Genomic DNA, 22,007 nt, shown 5'->3' with positions numbered 1-22,007 from the left:
ACATTTCTGTGCCAGGCCAACGGGGCACAAAGGTGATGAGGGCAGAGTCTGCAGAAGCTCAGTCTGGAGGCGCCTGCTCCTCTGTGGCCTGGCTAAGCCTTCAGTTACAGAATGGGTGGCCTCGTGGGTGCTGGAAGGCTCTTCAGGGGAAGAGCACAGCTGGCAGGTGCGCTGTAAATGTTACTTTCCTTCTCCGTAGTAGTTTCAAATTAATTCAGTGTACCGAATACAGTTATGGTCCTATTAGATTTTTATTCCTGGGGTAAAAATCAGCTCTTACCAGCAAGAGCTAGGGTAAGAATAATTAAAACTGTCAGTCTTCCTCCTCCTGAGAACATAACGAGGGGAAAGTTCTGTTTCGGTTCTGTAGGGGGAGTATAAAAGCAGATAAATGGCTTTTGAGGGAAGTTCCTGTGCAGGCTGACATGACCCCCTGGAAGGGCCAAGCGGAGAGGCGTGAGGTGTCCTCTTGCTGGAGCCTGCTGCCCGGCACCACACGAGGGAGGGGAAAGCACCGGGCAGGCCTGCGGGGATGAGGCTCGACAGATGGAGGCCAAAGTGAGGTAAGTAAGTGGTAGGATTCTTTTCTTTTGGAAGTTACTTAGTCTGCTAAATGGCCTAAAAAATTTAAACTGCTGTAAAACATTCTCTTACAAATTTAATATGTGCTATAAAATCATTGCAGAAGCAGTTGAATGATTTTTAGTTGTCTTTATTAAAAAAAAATGAAACCAATTCGTTACAAAAACCTTTGTTCCAAATAGATACTATATGTATCTTACAAATGTTTTTTGCTTGGTTTTGAGTTTTAAAGATTGTTGTAGAAATTATTTCTAATATAAATAAATGATTATTTCTTCCTCAGAGGGTTGATTTTTGTAGTGCGCTATTTACAAAAACTGAGTAAGTGAAAATGACAGTTGATAAATTTGTACCATCTAGGAAAAAAATGTTTTATGTAGTGTAGCATGAATAACAGCAGATAAAACCATTGAAGATTTTAGTTTTCACACAGGTGGTAAAACCTTTAAAACAGACTATAACATGCATTACATGTGCATTTCTGACCTTAATGTGCAAAAACAAAGCTACTGGTTAAAATAGACTTATTTTTGCTACAATTGAGTACATTTGTAAAACTCTTATTTTTATCATTAATTTCAATTAATAGCTTTGAAGGTATTCTGCTTTAAAATGAAAATAATTTAAAACAATAATATTGAACACTGTAACCCAAAACTGATAGAAAACTACAGTGCTGCTGTGAACAAAGTCAGACATTCTGGTAACGTGTAAAACATGAAGAAAAATGATCCCCCAAGTTGTAGAACGGAGATACACAGAACAGTCTTCTCATATTTAAAAAATCCAAGGTTTTCAAAGAAACGGGAAAATACTAATTTGTTGTTGGCATCACCGATGTCTAGGTAAGCTGCAGTTAAATCACCTGGATAAATACAAAATTGATAATTCCATCTTTAAAATAAAATAACCAAGAACTATTCCGTAAATAGGATGCTATCTACTGGGGGAAACGTCTATGCATGTAGGGTACATTGTCTTCTGTCCTGGCAGCAGATGGACTGCAGGTGAAAACACTCATCATTTAGAAAGTAGGTTAGTTATTTCATTAGTGATACTTGAGAAAGTCCCATTTATGCCAAACCAGCAGCACCCCTAAATAAACAAAACTTTAAATTTACAGCATGACGTATAACGTACAAAAGTTTTTGAGCAACTGGTTTCCCGCAGACACAGATGTCAGCATCTGCTGTCAGTTCCAGCTCACATGGGAGAGAGTCACAAGTGTTCTTACCAATAGCTACTCCTGAACGGAGCTGCTACTTTCTGTATGTTTTCAATAAAGTCATTTACATCTGTAACAAGGATGCCACTGTTTTCAAAGACTTCTCTGGAGACAACAGGCTTTTCTGTAAAAAGAAAAATAACTTTTGGTGAAAAAATTCATTATTTTTTAAAAGTAGCAAAATCCCTTTTACTGAAAAAAAAGGACTCATACACGTGAAGGGAAAAGCAAGCCTGTTTCGAGTGAGGAATGAGGTTGGAGCTCTGGGACCAGCCCCCTCCATGGGTGGTGGTGGTGGGAGGGAGGGAGGGAGGGAGGGAGCTGAAACCACTGATGGGCATTCATTCATTCCTGGAGTACTTTTTTAAAAGCTTAGATGGTTACACTTAACAGATCTAGTACACGTTTTTTTTTTTTTTTCTATTAACAGGACAAAACCCACAATACCTGCTGCCCCAGCCTCGTGTGCGTTTATTCCTGGCCGCCAATGACTCCACTTGGAAGGATATTTCTAGAGTGGACCTACTGGGCGTTAACTGGTTGATGAAAATTAGAACTAAGGCTGTGAATTTACCTGTAAGGAAGACGGCAAACCTGGCGTGGACATGCTGAATTTGCAGGTTTAGCAGACATTTCAGGTGCTCAGCTTTTGTTGATGATTGGGAGTCACACTGGTGATAATGAAGCAGCTCAATGATATTTGCACTCTGATACGATTTCAATATTAAGTTCTTTTTATGTGCAATTGAATCCACTCTGAAAAATACACAAAAATGTTAAATTTAGATAAGTCTAAGTTTGTGAAAGATTTTCTGTATCTTAATTTTCAGTTGCTTTATTCCTAGACTTTTTCTGGCCTTCACTATACTTAGTCAAACTCCTTTTCCCTTCTTTGTTCTTCTGTACGACAAACTTGGCTTCCCAGACGTCACCGTCCTGTCGAGTTCCCTCGAAACATTCCGAGTGTACTTACTCCTCGTTCCGTCAGGAGGGACAGCACATGGCCATCGAACACTGCTTCCAGCCATGTGGCTGGCAAGCCTGCCACTCATTCCCAGCGGGCCCCTTCCTGCATCCTGTCTCATACAGCAGTGCTTCCCGGGCTTTGTCTCTCCAAAACCACTCTACTTCTTTTTGGTTAGATAGTCACCAACTTCATTAAGATCATCTAACAGCTAGAATTTTCTCACCTCACTTTAAATCTTGTTTCTACCTTTTATTCTTCCTTCTAGAGGAAAATGTTCCATCCTGCAGCCCCTCCAGCACTCACACCCTCGCTCCTGCTTGCTGGAGAAAACCCAAAGCCTGCGTATTCCCATAGCTCTAGTCACACCATGAACTGCGTCACGATGATGAATTTCCTTCCAGGCTTTATCCTTCATACATGTAAATTTATATGCCTGGCATCATACTGTACATAGTTTATCACTGTGAACAGAAATTTTTTATATGCTTCTAGTTACTATTTTATGCTATGTGTGGCATTATTTTGCATATTTAAAAAATCATGTATCTATTTAGTCCTGTATTTGCCTAGAGGTGAATTAGAGGATGGTTTTGTAGCTACTGATAACCATGCATGGTTTTTGTTCTGTTTTGTTTTAGTTTTGGACAATTTCTCCCCGCCTCCAAGGGCAAAAGGATATGATAAGTTTTCTGAAAAGTTCTCACTATTCGAGACTGGCCTGATTTGAAGAGATTCCAGTGACATAAGTGTCTCTGTTTACGCAAAGTCCTACGCATGCTGAATTAATTTACACTGACCGATCTTAAGAGGTGTGCTGTGCCACCTCAGCTTTCATCTGCTTCTGTACTTACTCCTGAAGTTGAACCTTCCCTCTGAAGTGCTGTTAACTAAGCCCTGTGAGGGCCCCTTGGAGCCCCTTCCTCCCTGACAGTCTCAGCTCTCGATTCTGCTCCCTCTTTTCCTCCTGTACGAGTTCCTCTCCTAAGTGCAAGCCTTTCCCCAACTGCTGTTCTCGGCCATCTTTCGAGATCCCGTGCACATCCACGATTTCAGTTGTCTTCCTCTGGAGAAAGCAGTGCGGTCAAACAAGGTAACTGTCAGGTCGGAGATGAACATTCCGGGTCAAAGCCCAGCTTCCTGACTTCCTCCTTGTCTGCCTGGGTCAGGTCTGGCATCCTTTGTGCCTCAACTTCCACATCATTAAAGTGGGTTTGTACTGTCTACTTCTTATGTGTGAACTTATTAGGACAGTCCTGTGACAGATGACCTGTCCCATCTACAGACTCCCCCAGTCCACCTCTGCGTTCCCACGCTCCCTTTCCGTCTCATTACAACCTGCAGGCCCATCTTTGATGTGGAAGGGCCTCCCGCAGGCCCCAAGTCTCTTCATTTAAGGTCTGCCTGTTTCTAGTCTATTAAGAGTTAAATTAAGGCTACATGCTGGTCTCAATTTTTCTGTCCTTATAACTGGAGCACCCTAATTTATGAATAAATGTCCAAAAACCCATAGGTGAATTTATTTTTTTTACATTTTAGGATTCCTGTGTGTGTCTGACTTGGTCACTGTTGGTCTGGAGAAGGCAACTCAGACTCTGGATTATGGTCACAACACAGCTTCCTGCACTGAAAGCCTTGCTATAAAAACAAAACCCGAAAAACAGTTCACAGACCTAAACACTGCCTTCAGTGATATAGATGATTTATGTTCTTGCAAACTGACCTTGTGGCAACACTTGGATGACACTGGTCCAGAGCTCAGGGAGCCTTTCTGGGTGAACCTGGGTGTTTCCACCCTCCCCCATACCCAGGCCTTACATTCCATAAAGGTCTCACCTCACATCTTCTTTTAGCTTTTTATTTTCCCTGTAGTGAAGCAACCACTTCCATCTTCCATTTCCATTTAGTTTCTCCAGGATTTTGACAATTTCCTTCAGTTGTACTACAGAATAGAACAAGTTTGACAAGAGAAGATGTATTTTAGGAGTTTTGGCTTGTCTAGTCAAAGCCCAGGGATGATTATTTGTGAGAATAAGGCCCCATGTTTGAGTGTTGACCATCACTGCCACTCCTGTAGCTGGGCAGGAAGGATGCTGTACCGCACTTTAACCCGTGGTCCCTCAACCCAGCCCCACCTTCTCACACTAGCAGGAGAGAGGAGCACTGCAGTCATTAGCAGTTAAAAGTTCTGAGTGTATATAAATCTATGGATGGAACAAAAGTGGGGTCCTGTTGCAATAGAGATAAGATAGTTCTAGGCTTCTAAATACAGAATCTACAAATATTTTCAATTCCACTTTCTATGCAACAACATTCATGCTTGTTAAGGTACATCCTCCTCTTCGTCCTTCAATGGAGAAGTGGTATCCATATTTACTTCTCATGTGCTATCAGAGCTGGGCAGGTTTTGATTATACATAAAGTATCTGCCCTGTGCTCTAACATTCTTTGATGTCAAATTCAGTGCCCCGAGAGAAATTATTTATATGAGTGTTTAAGCAGATAACTGAGAAGACTTCCAGTAGCCATCTTTTAGATATCCATGATACTGACAAAATGGTAGGGGTGATGGCAACAGAAATGGAGGAAAGGGGGCTGATTCTAAACAAATATGTAGCTGACTTGATTTGGCAAAGGGAGGAATTGAATATAACAAACTCTCAAATGTGTATGAGTAGTTTAGGCACATTACTGAGAGGTTTGGTGGTGAAGGTAATCGGTTAATACAAAAGAGGTCAAGAGCAAAGTGCTTATTTAGGCACAGCATATGACAGAAATTAAGCCCTCAACAGATGGTGACATATTATTTTGAGTTGATGCTAATTTCTTTTTGATGAAATAATATTTGAATCACTGGGCAAGGAGAAATTGATTTGACTAGATGAGAAAGGAAAATGAGAGACAAACCTAATGTTAAAGTTTCTAGTATTTTGTCATCTGACACCACAAAGCCTCCTGTCCGGAACAGCTCTTGGTAGGTGTAATCAAGGACGTCTTCAGGGCCGTCGACTCCGGCAAAGATGACACTGGGAAAGTGCTTCAGCTTCAGCAGAGAAGGAATCTGAAACATAAAAAGGTCCCCCGGTGAAGACAGGTTCATTGGGTCACTTTTGTCACTTCCATCCAAGGGTGTCCAAACTCAGGAACAGCTGGGAAATACCTTTAACCTTGATGACTGACTGGTAATTCTGTCAGTTAATAAGGAATTTTAACTCCATCAGCAATGCTGCAAACTCATTAAGATTAGTTAATTACAAAGTGGTCTCTCAACTCCAAAGGTGGGAGATGGAGTGAGGGGAGAACACCTGAGGTTTGGGACCTGTAATCAGGCAGGTGGCAAGCTCACCACCACCCTAGTCTTCCGCTTCACGTGGCGTTCGTGCTGTGGGTTCAGTTCCTGCCTCCTGACGCAGGACCGTATGCCCAGGCCGAGCCTCGATGTCAGAGCTTTTTGGGACAAGCAATTACTTTTATTTAACTGATAGGTAAATATGGTAACAAAGAGTTAAGAAAATTTTCACAAGTCCTTTTAAAGCAAGATTTATTACTGTTAGACATCAACAGATGCAGATTTATATTTCAGGTGAGAAAATTTTACCAGTCTCTTTTCATCGAAGTTCTCCCTTAGTTACTATGAAAATATTCTTAACTCTGAGACATAATTTGCCTTATAAATACCTTGGTAAATTACAACATTAGTATCAGTAGTACAGTATCTCAACCCCATTATCTTCCCACTTAGATTCAGTGGTATTGTGTTTTAACTTCTTCCCTAAATAAAAAGGCAGTGATGAGCCTGATAATTATAGAATAACATAAAATGCCCAGAATACATTTCTCTGTAAGAAAGTTACTTCCAAACCTACCTGATGCAAATGTGATGATATATCTTCATTTCTGATGATGACTATGAGCGTATCTTTCTCTCTGTGAAACGCTTGACAGAAATGCTGAGGTTCAATTTCTGTGTGGCCTCCTTTCCTTAGAATATGCTGAAAGATTTACAAATAGACATTATTTAAAAAAGGATACTTGCACAGAACTACTTTTACAGTTTACTAAAAATATCAAAGACCACATCCTGTTTACTAAATTATGTTCTAATAAGGCAACATAAATGGCAGTTTACCTTATTACTAGATGAGCTTTCACATATAAAATGACTCCTGGGTATCACTGACAACTGGATTTAGAAGTTTATTTCAAAGGCAAAGCACTTTGTAATGAATCTTTCATGTTCATAAAGTATCAAAGGTGGATTCTTCTGAAACATCAGACTAATATACATACATGAATCTCACCCTCTTCAAGGGAGTTACCTTGGGGAGGCAGATATTTACTTTAAAAATGCCATCTCCAGTCAAAATGTTTCTACGACTATTCTATTGTCTATGCATTACTATGAGTATGCATTACTTTGAGTATCGTTAACAAGGACGGATTCTGGAAGCTGGCAGTGGCTTGGACCCAGGCTTTGAAGAGTGGCGGGAGCCGGGTGTTACACTGTGCCTGGTTATGGGGCGCGGCTGTGTTCCACACAGCAGTTCTGCAGTAAGCCTCACTGGGAGGATAAGTTCGTGCAGTTAAAGAAATTCCTTAACCTTGTCCTCTGTGATTTTGACATTGTTTCTGTCTGAAGGATTCTGGAGGTTTATCAAAAACACTGACCATCACTTGTTATTTCCTTTCTAAAATAAGGTGTTACTTTGGTCAGTCTCCCCCCCCCCCCCCCCCCCCCCCCGATCTCAGGACAACTCAAATTTTGACTTCAAGTTTTCACTCAAAATGTATGGCAATGCTAACACAACACAGTGAATCAACTATACTCCAATAAAAATTTAAAAATAAAATGAGAAAAAAAGTATGGTGATGTATTTTCAAAGACATTCCTACAGACAAGATATCTTTTAACAAAGAGCTCCTTAAAATATCTAAATATAAATCCTTATAAATCCTCACCTATTTTACTAATAAACGATTTGAATTAATACTTTTTTTTTTTTAAGATTTATTGATTGATTGATTGATTGATTGCTATGTTGGGTCTTCGTTTCTGTGCTAGGGCTTTCTCTAGTTGCGGCAAGCGGGGGCCAATCTTCATTGCGGTGCGCGGGCCTCTCACTATCGTGGCCTCTCTTGTTGCGGAGCACAGGCTCCAGACGCGCAGGCTCAGTAGTTGTGGCTCACGGGCCTAGTTGCTCCGCGGCATGTGGGATCTTCCCAGACCAGGGCGCGAACCCGTGTCCCCTGCATTAGCAGGCTGATTCTCAACCACTGCGCCACCAGGGAAGCCCAATACATTTTCTGATAGGTTCAGCATTTTCATCAGCTCCTGCGGAATTCTGGGCCATCTTGTCACACCCTGAATCACCTTACGAGTAAACGGCCTGATACCCATCACTGGTGAATGCTCCAGGACAGACGGATTCTCCACCATAGCTTTCTGAGCTTTTTAAAAACACTTTTGCTCTTGATCACACTTTATTCTCAAATGTACTTTACACTATGTCCACTTTCTCACTTGAAGTTTAGTTTTAAAGGTGCAATTTGTTATTTTCTGTTGTAAATAGTGGTCACATGATAAAATATTACCATGAAATGATACATTCACTACTGAAACAAGCATGTTATCTAGAAGTGTTCCTATGATAAATAAACTATCATCGCTGTGACTGCTCCCGTATGAAAACCAGCATCACCTGTGCTCTGTAAAAGACATGAGAACTAAGATAGTGCATTGTTGCTTTTGAGATGGAAGCAAAAAGAAATCAAGTATTTTGCTCAATGTGGCAAAACAAGGACATGGCCATGGTGCTAACTCAGTCGATCCCTGACTTATTTCAGCGCAGGTCAGGGTGTGGCGTATCAGCCAGAGAAAATCAACTTTAATTCAAGGTTAAAATAAATAATTTCCAGGTTACTTTTGGAGGCTAAGCACCTTCCAAAGACTGAAGGCCACTTAATGCTTTATTTTTTCAACTAAAATCTTACCAAAATGGCACAGAAATTGCAACAAAGACAATGGGGAAGGGGGGCGGGCGGAGGGCAGACCAGATATGGCAGTCATTTGTGAAGAACCTTGGACAACAAAAGGATCCTTAATTCTACAAATTTGGAAAGTAAGTATTTAAAAATCATATTAAATGATACAAAGCAGGAGCCATCAGCCGCCTCACAGGAGAACGTACTGCTGACTCCGGCGACGCTGGGAAGCCTCGCGTTGAGGCCGGTTGCCTCGCTTTTCTAATCCACACTCTGTGCTGTGGTGGAGGGACCACTCTCTGTCAAGTGCAAACGTGCTGCTCCTCATCGTTCAGAAACACTTCTCGGTGCCCTGCAGGGACCTCAGGAGAGTCCAAGTGCCCCCGCGTGACGTCCACGTGGCCCTTTTACCCCTGATGGTGATGGCCGTGCCCCCGGGCGCCCCCCACCCTTCAGGAAGCCTCCTCAGGCCCCATGCTTTCCCCCGGGCGGCGCTGATCCTCGACCCGCAGGTGCCTGCTGACTGCGACGTCCACACTGACTGATGCAGGGCAGGGCCCGCCAGGAGGCCAGCGCGCGGTCTGGGGCCTCGCGCTCCTCTGCAGCGGCCCCGGCATCTACACACCGCGCACCCGTCATGGCGACCGTCACGCTCGTCACTCAGCCCAGACGTTGCAAACATCTGCAGGCGCTCTGTGCTCCTCAGCAGCTTGGCGCTGGCAGGGGTCTCCTGGGACATGACATCCCGGGGCAGCCACCCCGACTTAACCAAGGACTTAGCACGAGGGCTGACACGCGTGGACCTGAAACAAATCTCGTCGGGCATCGGGACCCGAACTCTTACTGGTCTACCGTCCACACCTGGTGAGAGGCCGGCATCCCCTCCTGAAGGAGAACGTCCCTGGGCCCCCGACCAGGTCTGCCACCCTCAGAACGACATCTTCGCACCTGCTCCGCCACACCTGCCACAGCTGCACAGGTATCTTTACCATGTTTCTCACGTCCCGTTAGACCGTGAGGACCAGCAGAGGCAACGTTCCCCTCACCTGTGTACGCGGGGCTCCAACACGCACACCTGAGAAGGACCCTGGATCCCCCTCACTCTCCACACTAGTGGAGGAACACAGGTAAGTTTTTTTTAAAGCTGAATTTTACCTTTGGCCTGTGTGTGTGTGTACGATTGAATATGCCTCCGCTGGTACTGTTTTATGAAAAGAACTCACTGCACTAACTCTGGAAAATCATACAAATCTTCAAATATAGTACAAACGGCAGATCCCTGTGGCCAAACCTTTAGTCTGCAGGGAAAGACTGAGCTGAGAAACTGAAACACCACTTCATATCATGGCTTCTTTCTGAAGCTGAGAATCCTGTATTACTTACAAAAAACTTAGACGGCAATCAAAATAATATAAACTGTAAGAAACATGTGGCACTTTACCTTTGTTCTTGCAAAGAAGGACTTGTCCTCTGTCTCCACGAGGTGGAAGAGGAAGGTCCTGGTACAAGCCTCCTTCACGACCCTCTCCAGTTTGACGTGCAGACTGGTGCACAGGTCTGCGACCATGTCCTCGTAGGAGGCTGGCCGAGGGACAGAGGGGCACAGCTCTCGGGGTTCGGCTTCTCCAGGAGCAGCGTGGGGCTCTTTCTCCTGGAAGATGGCCTGGTGGCTGTTCTTCATCACCTTGTTGAATTCGGCGTATTCGTTGAGAATGAGGGAAATGTCATTCCGGGACTCTTTCAATGTACTGTTATATTTCAGTTTGTTGAGGTGGAATGAAACAGTCGAATTTCGTTCAGAGTTTGTGAGATGATTTCTATCGTGGCCACACCTCTTCTTCCAGAAGAAGGAGGAACGGTCCACACAGCTGGGTGTCTGCCCTCTCGCCTGCTGACCGTGGTGTCTGGGGTCTGAGTGCACAACTGTCACCATGAGGGGACTCCTGCTGCGGGAGGCAGGAGGCAGCCCCGGGGACTCGGGCACTTTTGTCACAGGGAAAGCCCCCATGGCGCCCTGGAGAGGGGGCTCCTTAGGAAAGACGGCAGTGGAAGGGGCGGAACACGGAGCATCTCCCGTCTTCACAATTTGTTTTAGTTTATGTGCAAAACGCAGATACTCCAGATCTAAAGTGTTCTGGGTGAGGTCGTCTGCCACCTGCCAAGTGTCCGTCCAGGAGCTGCGCAAGCCGCCCTTGGCCGTGACACCGGGGTGCCTCCACAGGCTATGCAGGGTTCTCGTGGTGTCTCTCAGCTCTTTAGTGACAGTGAAGTTAGCGTAGGTCCTGGGGATCCCACGGAGATCTCGGATTTGGACGTAACAGGGCACACACTTATCTTCCTTCTTTAATCCCACGGGCCAGCTTCTGGGAGGAATGCCCGTCTCCAGCCCTGGAACCTGGCTCGAGTAGCCCCAGTCACCATGATCGCTATTGTTTAGGTTCAGGAAAGAGTCAAAACCATCTTTGGAAGTACGTTCTTTTTTCTCGGTGTGACTACATCGCAAAGTACAGGACTCTTCCGTATCTAATCTGGGGTTTCCACACTCACCAAAAGAGTCTTGATCCGAGTCTCCAGAAAGTGGTTCATAATGGATGTCAGAGTTCACACTGATATCCACACCTCCACCTCGGGTCACAGCGCTCCCCTCAGCCCTCAGCCCCTCATCAGCACTCTTATCTTCCACCTGCTCTTCAAAGACCCCACAAACAAGAGGGGCACAAGATTTGGGAACAAAGGAAGCAGAAGGCTCTGTATCGATAGTCTCACCGGTTGCTGCTGTGTTCTGGTAAGAATCAGCATGTAAATACACGGGGAAAAGCCCACCATTCAGCAGACCTCTTGCTGCACACGGTGACCCATCTTGCAGCATGTGGGCCGGTTTGTGTCTGCCTTCTGAAGAGGTGATGTGCAGCTGAGAGCCGACACCTCCTAGATCTATAGCTCTTTCACGTGACTCAGCTCCAGTTTCATTATTCTTGAGCAGACCGGCCATTCTGACGACCGAGATTTCCTGTGTTTGAAACTCCATCCCTGCATTGCTGGGTCCTGCCCTGTGGGTTAGGGCGGCCCCTCCCGAGGAGAGGGTGGGCTTGGGGAGCTCCAGGTACCCGCGGGCCTGCACAGCCTCAGCTCCGTCAACTGGGTCAAAGCGCAAGGACTTAACCAGGATGTAACAGTGTTCATCTGTTTTCAGATCACTGCTCGAGACATTTTCCTTAAGGCTCTTAGGGCTGGTCTGCTGTTTTAATGACACATTCACACCACTTGGTGTGGTTGTAGAAACAAACGTGTCGGCAAAAGACTTATTTTCAAGGATCTTCTGAGGACTAAACGGAGGCTCACCGGTCTCCACGACAAGATGACTTAGGTGGGGATTTCTGTTCTCTACATTCATTGGCTGCAGTGGATTTCTTGATGTTACCAGGTTTTCTAGAGAATCTCTGCATGTGGCAGCTGAGGCAGGCTGGTTTAACTCTGCATCATGGCATGGCACCTTTTCTGAGAAAGAGAAACCCTCACCACACTCACTTGGGACAATTTCCTCAGTGACTTCACCAGGAAGGGTTAAAAATCTATCTTTTCTTCCTGGGTGATTTTTTAGTATTAGAGGCATTTCAGCAGAAAGCTGCATTTGTTGTATCTGAGTTAAGTTATCTTGTCCCACTGGATGGGTGGGACCAACAAAAGAATTTTCTCTTTCTGTTATGGCCAAATCTACTGACTCAACCTGGGAGGATCTGTCACTTTTCTCACAGTGTGCATCACAGAGTTTAAAACTACTTGGAGATACAGCCCCAGCTGGTTGTACGTCTTCACCCGGTACCTGGCAGTCAGGGCTAGAAGCTGGTGACACTTCTTCAATTAAAGAACCGAAGGGGAAGTCTGAAGCAACATGAACTTCCTCCGCAACCTCAAGGGCACAGGTTTCTTTAGAAAGTATGAAAGCCACTGTCCGTAACTTATCACCTTTTCTCTCACTTTCTAGTGGTTTCATTGACGTGTGAAGAGCAGAGTTCACGTCAGGCACCTCTTCAGGCTCAATTATTTCTTCCGCTGTCTCCTGAAGCTCTAAGCAGGGTAACGGGGCCTCCTGCTGCTGCTCCATTTCACCAGCGGGTGCTTCTTCCCTGGGACTCGTGGGCGGTGATATGGTGAGAGTGAGGTCAAGGTCAGAATCCTCCTCTGATAACTCGAGGCTGACCTCCTCTCTATTCACAGATAGGCTGGTTTGTTTGGTAAATGCAGAATGAAATGATTCAAAACTCATACTTTCACTGTTTAGACCACTCTTGTCATTCTTGAGTTCTGAAGAGCCATCCGAAGCATTCCTCATTGATGGGATGCAGTCAAGTGAATCCTTTTCTTCCAAGGGGGCAGAGGCTGACGATGAGACTACTTCTTCAAGCTGGGACGGCTCTACAATCTCTTCCGAAGAGATGCTAAAGAGACTCTGAGTCGACAGAAGACATTCTTGAGAGACCTTCATTTCTTCTCTGGGTAACAAATAATTAGAACTTTTAACCAGTGATAATGCCTCTGTTACCAGGGAATTATCAGATGGCGATGGTGAGCCTGCAACAGCCTGTCCTTTCTGTAATGAACACATTTCTTTAGCAAGTGCCTCTCTACTCACTGAGGAGGCACAAAGGTACTTAGCGCCTTGTTGTCCTGACATTGCCAGAGAGGGAATGTCCCTAAGACCCTGTGTCTGTGCCTTTTCAAATGCGGACACAGGATGTCTAAGGCTTGTAGCAGGTGATACTTGTTTAATCAACTCCACATTAAAGGTTGTAGGTTTATCAGCTCTATTTACAACTTCTGTCTGTATTGGTGCATAGGCATTTTTTTCAAAAGTGAGTGTAACCGGTTCCAGATTAATCATTACATACCCCATATCATCCTTTCCTTCCAACGATGGCTGACATTCTTTGTTTATGGGGCTGCTATGCTGGATAAGGCCCTGCAAAGCACCTGTTTTTGTTTGCATTTTTGCATGAAAAACATCAACTTTGCTTTCAAGGGTCCTGTACACAGACTTTTGACAAATCATTGACGGACTGCTGATCCCATCGTAAGTCCTGGCGAACGTGGACTGTGTGACAGTATCATTATAAGGAGTCACCTGTGTGCTATCAAGTGGCTCAAAGGTTTTATCTTCAGCAGGAATAGAAGATCCATTAGTTTGGGTGCTTCCAGTGCTAGAAAGCACCAGATTAGAGGTCTCTAGTTTATCTGATGACTCTTGTTTGGCTTTCCCCCCAATTATCTGAAACGATAAAAGCAAAAGAAATAAATTAATTAAAAAAATCAAGAGCCAAATAGATCTTTTTTTCAAGCATTTACATATGTGAAGAACAGAATAGACAAAGATCAATTTTAGTTTGCTCTGTTCTTTTGAATCTTCATAGGGTAGAGATCAAGCAAATCCCTCTCTTCTTAGATAGGCTTAAAATACCCCCCAAATAGGAATTTGTTTTATCTAAATACACACACACGAGATCTCCAAAACTTTCTTAGTTGCACAGCCTTTTTTTTTTTTATGGACTTTTGGGAAGAAAAGTGGCTAGACCACTGGCAATTTAAAGACTTGAAAATGCAGCCTGTTTGCTAAATAGCATCACTTAATTCAGAAATGCAGCAGTAGAGGAAAAAGTACTCAATTAATTTAAATTATTTTTTAGGAAGATTAAAAGATAATCTTTAAAGCAAAGAATAACTTATTTTAAACACCAGCTTTCAATTAGACTATAAATACACTGTCATCTGGAATGTTCCCATGAGGAAACACTAAATTATTATCTCTTGTACTCAGAATACACTGATAAGCAGCTTTCCCAAGGTATCAATCTCTATCCTGTTAAATAAAGGTCCCTTACCCCTTAGCTATCTTCTTAGCTTATAACTGGACATAATCTCTCTCTCATTATAATACCTTCCTATTCAACAAAGCAGTAGAAAACACAGTGCAGCTTGCATTAATAAACTAAACTAAAAGGACTGATTTAAACAGTACCAGAAAGGATTTAGGATAAACAGTAACAGAAATACCTCTGGACAATTTTGATAACCTCATAAAAAGGTTGTTTCTTTTATTTTTTTTTTAAAGGCTGAAGAATGGTCTTGTTCAGAATATGGTAAAGTGGATTGATAATACAGTTGACCTACACCTGTAGTTCTGGAACATTACAGTCACAGATTTCCTGCCATGTTTTGAAACAATCGTGTTGTAAGTCAGGACCTGTGTTTCAAATCTCTTGTTAAAAACATTTCTGCCTTAGTCAAAGAAAGACACTGACCCGAGTAATTGGCAGGGTGGAGCTGAGACTTGGTTTTAAGAGGACACGACTGGCCAGATACAAAGCATAGAAAAATCTGGATGGTACACTCATTCTGAGAACAGTTCTATGACCCTCCCAATCATACTGTCGCTGATAATGTTGGGCCATAGTCGTGAATCTCACCATGCCTGTGCTCTTAGTGAAATGCAAACTTTGATAATCCTAGTTTGCCCTAGAATAGGGAGTGGTACAGGACGTGTGTGCACCTTTAAAGTACAGGTACAGTGTTCAAGAAGATGACGGAAACATATTTGTAAGTATATGCTACAGAAAGTGTTAGGAATCATTAATTTTAACATTCTACTTTCTACTTAATACTCTTTCATGTTTGCAACAAAATCGTTCCTAATTGGACATTACTAAAGTAACAGTTACTATATATTACCACAACCAAAAATACTTTATAAGAAACTAGTGTGTTTATAAATATATATGTAGTAATTGAATATATATGTAATAATTAAAATCTGCCTGACTAAACTATAAATACTTTCTTATTCTAAGGTAGTGATTTTACTTATCTCTTTGAGAATAAGATGAAATTTATGAACCCCATCCTCAGAAAAAAAACACATACACACGTAACATATATTTTATGTATACACATATGAACACACACATGTGTGCATATATATACATAAATACATCCACAGAATTCGACATTGAGAAACATCTAGAGTGTCCAGATCTGAGTCTTGGCCGGACAATTTACTGTGTGCCTCCAGGCCATTCTGTACTTCTCATCCTCAGTCTTCTCACCTATAAGATGGGTGGCACGGTCCTTACCTCACCCGGCTGTGTGAGAATTAACTGAGTTAATGCGAGTGAAGGGCTCAGACCAGTCTCTGGCCCACAGCGTTCCACCAGTCTTCATTCTGATGAAGATGAGCATCTGCAGACACTCACAGACCCTCTAAGGCTCACCCCTGGACCTGCAAATCCCCACGGAAGCCCAGGTACAGAAACTCAATGTTAACACAGGCACTGAAGGTGCCCAAACCCATGTAAAATTCTTCTGGAATAAATCTGTTCTGAAAGCTTAAAAAGGCAGGTATCTTGTCAATCCATTTACTTAGAATCTTGATACAACTTTTTAATTTGCTCCAATTAAAATTCGATTATTTGTCCTGACTATCAGTTGAGAACAGTGAAATGAGACCAAGTGTATTTTCCATATTTCCAAACAGTTATCTGCAGACCTATGAGAGGTCTGGCATTTTATTTACTGTCTCAGGATTTGTTTTTAAAAATAATTTTAATATATTCAATTTTAGTTTACTTTAAGTTTTATCAAAGATTTTTATATTTATTATTACTGCATTTGATCCATAAACACTATTCTAGGTAAACAGAGTAAGTATTATTCACCTCTTTTAAAAGATAATAAGCTCAAAAAAAAAAAAAAAAAAAAGATAATAAGCTCAGAGAGAACAAGTAATTTGCCCCAAGTCATACAACTAAAAAGTTACATAATTATGGATGGCTCCCAGATCATCTGAGGCCTACGATTTTTTTTCCTACTTTCGTTTCTTCAATCAGGATGGTAGATAAGCTCCACCTGCAGACAATCCAGACTTTGACAACTAAGTTTCTGGCATTCTAATCCTTTACATAGCTAGAGAATCCACTTTCCTAAAAGAAACTGATGCCTTGTTATGAATGTGATTTTATGTACAAAAAAAATTTCTTCAAAAATAATACCAGCATTTATATTATTCAGCTTTACCTACCTCATTATTACAAGAATAGATGAAATTCTGGCTTTCTGGGGTCTCTGGATGACCTGCTGTTGCAAACATTTCTTTCTGTTCATTCTGCACCCAAAGCTCCAAGCCTCTCACAGGCGGTGGTTTCATGAAAGGAAGCAGGGGGTCAGTGTCCGGGAAGGACACTTCGGCAGTAGGACCTCTGGGAGCCTCATTAGTCTCCAACAGAGGGTCTACGGAGCACCTTTCCACACCGGAGGACTCCTCAATTTCACTGAATTCAAACGATTCTAACGTGCTATTTATGGACACGTATTTTGCTGGGTTGCTGTGTTCTACTACTTTTCGGGATGATCGTATGACTTTGTTTTGATTGCTGTAAAACAGAGCTACCCACATATGAAGTAAAAGCTTCACTTCTTCCACATTATCTGGTAAATCAGTATTCCAGGGCCTGAGATTTTAAAGAAAGAAGAAACAAAAACCATTGAAAATGACTATTTTCATTGATTATCTTATCATAAGTAAGTGCCTTAATTATTAACCTTAGTTTTTGTGTTCATTTTTATTTTAAAAATTACATGAGCATGAAACAATGAGTAAAATAAAAATGAAGCTGATTTAACAAATAATTACAGTGAATCTAATCCACTCTTTTTACAGAGACAGAGAAGGGAACTGAAAATCAGAGCTTTAAGTGGCTTCTTTCAAATCACAAAATCTGTGAGTGGTAGGACCATGATCAGAATATAGGCCTTCACACTCCTAGCCTAGGATTTTTCTCTTATTCAGTGCAAGCTCTCCTGGGACGTGATAGACACATTATGTGAATAATGGTTTCAGCAACTTCCCAAATCCTCATCTCCTTGCTTCTGTTAAGTCTGGCCAGCTCATTTCTTTTCTATTTTTATGTGTCTCTTCTAATAGTTGGGAAGTTTGAAGATTAAAGGAGTTGGGCAATTCAGCAGAACTATACTATTTTCAGAGTACAGCTCTGGAGACTCTCCTGAAACCGGAAGGGGAGGCACAAAACATTTCTGGCCATCTGCCAGGCCAAAGGACAGCAGAGCTGAGTGGAATGAGTCAGAGGGGCTACAGAACTAGGCTTCAGTGAAACAGGGTTAAGGCTAAGGAAGTGAGACCCTCATGAGCAGGTGGGGACGAAAGCACAAGCTCGTGCCTGGAGCAAGGAAAGAAGTCTCACGGAATTCAGTCCCTCACACGTGCAGTATCCCCCTACCAGCAGGTCAGTGTTGTTTCACAGGCTAACGCTTCCTGCTAATAGCGATAGTCACCCTTTATTAGTATGTGCCCGTCACCATGCAAACCCTAATGTACATAACTCCCTCATAACTCTCTAACTTTAGTGGCTATTACTAAACCCATGCTTAAAAGTGTTGCTCGCATACTGTCACCCTTCCTTGGCATCACCTGGACACTGGTTAGAAATGTAGACTCTCAGGCCCCATCCCAAATGGACTGAGTCAGAAGCTGCAGTTCAATGAGACCCCAGATGAGTCTCAGTGAAGAGTGAGCAGCGCTGTCCCGAGGCACACACGCTGGCACGCAGGAGAGCCCAGGCTCAACACCGACGTCAGTCTACCCTCCAAAGCCTGTGCTTTCAGCTCTCTGTTATTCTGCGTTGACCCCTTAAGGAAGATTTATAGAACGACCCCGTGAAAACTGCTCACTCGTAGCAATCTGACCAATTTGACAAGCTAGAAGTAATTCTTTAAATGTTTCTTCTGGAATTCAGTCTGTAAAGCATTATTTCTTTACCTCACTATTTTACACTAACATCTCATTTACATATTATAATTCAAAGACCAGAAAGACTTATGAAGGAGCATCTCAAGATGGAAAGCCGTGCAGAAGACTAAGGTTTTCTTAATTGTCAACGATTAACTGCTTGGTATTATTCCCAAGTTACTGGATTTTACACACTTCCTTCTCCCTCCCCAGAGTTTAGCACAAGTATCCCTTCTCGCTACATTTATCTCAACAGAAAAGTTCATCCATTTTCATCCAGTGTCACTCCTACTCACCCATGTAGTGCTCTGATTACAGTCTTCTCCAGGGGGTTGTTGGTATACTTGCTGTCTAAGCTGAACACGTAATCTGCTTCACATTTGAAAGTGACCTTAAAGGAGCCGTCACAGCTGAATACGGTATGAGAGCGGCAGAAGTCCTGCAGGCTGGAGGGCAGCAACCTGCTCCTGCGCCTGAGCGCTGGGGGCTCGGAGAGCTTCTGCAGCGGGGAGGTGATCTGCTGATGCCGAAATGGCATCACTTTCCCCACTGGGGTTCCCGCTTCGGGGCCTTTTGTGCCATTCTTGGCAAAGGCAGGGCCTGGGGCCCCTCTCTGCTGTAGATGCTTCTTTGAATGTTCTGCAAGGAGCAGGGCATAGGAATGCTCCACAGCAACAAAAGAGCTTTGGCTTGCGTCGGAACTTTCTAGGGTTTCCTCGGGAAGTGCCGATTGGACTTCCGCAGGGGCCTGAATGCCAGGAACCAAGCTCTCTTCCTCCTGGCTGACCGTGGGGTCTGACGTCAGATTACTCTTATCAGAGGAGGGCTTGGATAACGGTCCACCTTTTTGACTTTTAACTACTCTATGATATTCATGGTCCGATGTACCGCACAAAGAATGTTCTTTAGAAAGCAAAACATCGTTTTGTGGCAATTCGGAGGAGCAGGGAAAGTTTCTGGGCTCAGAGGATGGTGTGGTAGAGGTAGCAGCGCTTAATGCAAGATCAGCCAACATATTTAGGGCCTGGGAGTCACAGTTGACAATGGAGTTTTCAGGTGGGTCTTTTGGAGCCACTGTGATATTTTCTGGTTGAGCTGTACTTATTCTAATAACATCTTCTTGACCATCTGAAATTTCTGATTGAAGCTGTGAAGAAGTTTCTCCTTTGGCTTCAGCATAAAAGAAAAAAAGACACGTAACACTTGATTTCCATAGAATTAATTCTTTGTCATATTACTATGGTTCAGTGAAAATCAACAGTTAAGGCAACATATTCAAGAAAAACCTCTTGATATGTTGCATAAATTGTATGTTAAATTTTTATTACCAGAGTGAGGTCTTGTCCAACTTCCTGATGTATTATAATGTATTTACCAGAGGAACAAGCCTTAAGGAATATGCATATTAATTTAAAAAGAAATCACGCTTCAAAACTGCATGTACTGATCTACACACAAGGCATACTCCTTAGCTCAAGAAATATACAAAGAGAAAAAAACAAAAACAAGAAAAGAAAACAAGACTCCTGCCCTCAGAGAGCTTACAATCCAGTGAGAATCTAAGAATTTCTAAGTTTAAAGTGTATATTATAGAATGTTAATGTACTTTCCTAGAAATCATTTCCCTTAGCAAGTTATTAGAGAAATCATCTAAGTTCAAAACAGAGATGATTTTTAACCATATTGATGTTTAATTATAATACGTTATGATATGAATAAAAAATTAGAAAAGTAAGAATATTCAGAATCGCCAATTAATTTCAAGTTTTAAAACTTCAGTTTCTGCATTAAAAACATTTCCTCTCTATTCTATCTGCAAAAAAGCAAATCTCCTCATCTACTGATAATTCTCCTTACAGCAGGTAGTCAAATCTACCCATTGGCATTCTGTCAGAAAACTGACATTCTCAGGTGGGTTTACTTGCCTTCTCAGGACTTTGATTCAGCCTTTTAAAATGCGGTTATCATGATGGACAAAGTTCTCAACAATACTGGGCAGTGAGTCCCTGTAGCAGGTGGCTGGATGGACAGAAAAGCCAACTGTGCTCCTCTTTATAATTAGTAGTAGCAGGTCTGAAATAAATTACTGACCTGTCTGCAAAGCCCAATGACAATACATTTACAGAGAAAACTCTGGCCTATGAGGTCATCAAACAGAATGACAAGAGTGTGTGTATGGTGAGGAGGGTAAAATTAATCAACCACTGCCCAGTTTTTATTGAAAATATCAAAGCCCAACGGGGTGAGGTACGAGAAAGTGGCCCAAAGAGAGTTGTCTCGTGAACCCCCCGGGTGAACTAGAAACACGTTCATTTTAGGATCTGATGTGTTTACTGACACTAAGTTCATTCTATCCTTAAATACTATGGTTCTTACACTGACTATCACTATGAGGAAGGTCTGATATAGAGAACACTGTACTGAATCAAGAAAAAGGGTTCATTTTAATAAATATGTGTCATTTCAGGTAAATCATTTAATTACTGACTTGTTAGAGGTTTTCAGTTAATTAAAAATACAATACTGATAATCTATCTCTTTTAAGAAATATAGATAAAATGATGCCAAATAAATTATAAAAAATATAAAGAGTTCAGTAAATTAAAAACTATATTGAAAACCATTAGTTTCAGTAACAAAATGATTGAGCCTTCTTAAACTCTGATATTTCAAGTAAAAGAAATGAAGCGGATTAGCATGGGTGATTAAGAAATAAAAGAAAAATTAACACATTATTTAAAAGGTGGTAATCTTAAAATTTTAACTTAGAATGTGGCTGCACAATATATACAGACATTTGCAATACAAATCGGCCTATTTCTGAATACCCATTCTGAAAACTTTTCATTTTCTGGGCTCACTTTTCTGCCAATGCCCAGTTGCATACCTCCTCCCACTAATCGATTAGCCTACAACTATACAGAAGCCAATTCAGCACAAGGAATTCTAATGACAAGGCTGGGAATACAATGCATTATGTATCTATACTCATCCTGTTTACAAACTACTTGGAAAGACAGGACCAAGACACACCAGATGATTGGAAAATAGTATGAATTAACTCTTTAATGTTCTCAAAAACCTAAAAAGAAATGAAAAAAAAGGAGAAATGAGTGCAGATCAGAGCATCAGGAAATGGCTCCGTGTGGACTTAGCTGAGCAGAGGGGACTGCACAGGTGTGACAACAGGCATGGTTCGTGTGGGTGGCACCACGTGCCTGGCAGGGAAGGCACGCATTGGGAAATGGCAGGAGAGAAATGTGGGCCCGTGGGTAAGACCACCTCGTAACTGCCTGGGGAGACAAGCAGAGAGTCCGCATTGGGTATGACTCTCTACAGGTTGTACGGTGATATGACTGAGGAGCTTTCAGAAAAATCTTCAGTCATAAACAACATTAACGAAACTGAGGAAAGGGACTTCCCTGGTGGTCCAGTGGTTAAGACTCTGCGCTTCCAATGCA

At 42.5% G+C, this 22,007-nt stretch overlaps 1 protein-coding gene and 1 long non-coding RNA gene across 7 annotated transcripts in view; one reads left to right on the top strand and one right to left on the bottom strand.

Annotated features, from left to right (window-relative positions):
- Positions 1 to 1,147: 1,147 nt before the first annotated feature.
- Positions 1,148 to 22,007, bottom strand: part of TASOR2 (transcription activation suppressor family member 2) — a 69,850-nt gene continuing 48,990 nt past the window's right edge. For 5 of the 6 annotated variants that reach the window (XM_068559712.1, XM_068559747.1, XM_068559739.1 and 2 more), the window contains 8 exons: positions 18,843 to 19,716; positions 16,822 to 17,251; positions 10,195 to 14,019; positions 6,638 to 6,763; positions 5,679 to 5,832; positions 4,608 to 4,713; positions 2,382 to 2,563; positions 1,148 to 1,931 (listed from right to left, as the gene is read on the bottom strand). In XM_068559712.1, the coding sequence (XP_068415813.1) occupies positions 1,813 to 1,931; positions 2,382 to 2,563; positions 4,608 to 4,713; positions 5,679 to 5,832; positions 6,638 to 6,763; positions 10,195 to 14,019; positions 16,822 to 17,251; positions 18,843 to 19,716 (5,816 nt within the window). In that variant the 3' untranslated portion in view covers positions 1,148 to 1,812. The remainder of the gene's footprint in view (positions 1,932 to 2,381; positions 2,564 to 4,607; positions 4,714 to 5,678; positions 5,833 to 6,637; positions 6,764 to 10,194; positions 14,020 to 16,821; positions 17,252 to 18,842; positions 19,717 to 22,007) is intronic. The other variant, XM_068559731.1, reaches the window with a different exon arrangement.
- On the top strand, positions 2,133 to 3,995 carry LOC137774659 (uncharacterized). The gene is made up of 2 exons (XR_011075919.1): positions 2,133 to 2,445; positions 3,413 to 3,995. It is a non-coding gene; the product is annotated as an uncharacterized lncRNA (long non-coding RNA).

The sequence above is a fragment of the Eschrichtius robustus genome, chromosome 1 (genome assembly GCF_028021215.1).
Source record: "Eschrichtius robustus isolate mEscRob2 chromosome 1, mEscRob2.pri, whole genome shotgun sequence".
Lineage (NCBI taxonomy): Eukaryota > Metazoa > Chordata > Mammalia > Artiodactyla > Eschrichtiidae > Eschrichtius > Eschrichtius robustus.
Note: the sequence above shows the minus strand (reverse complement) of the source record. Positions and strands in the feature narration are given on the sequence as shown.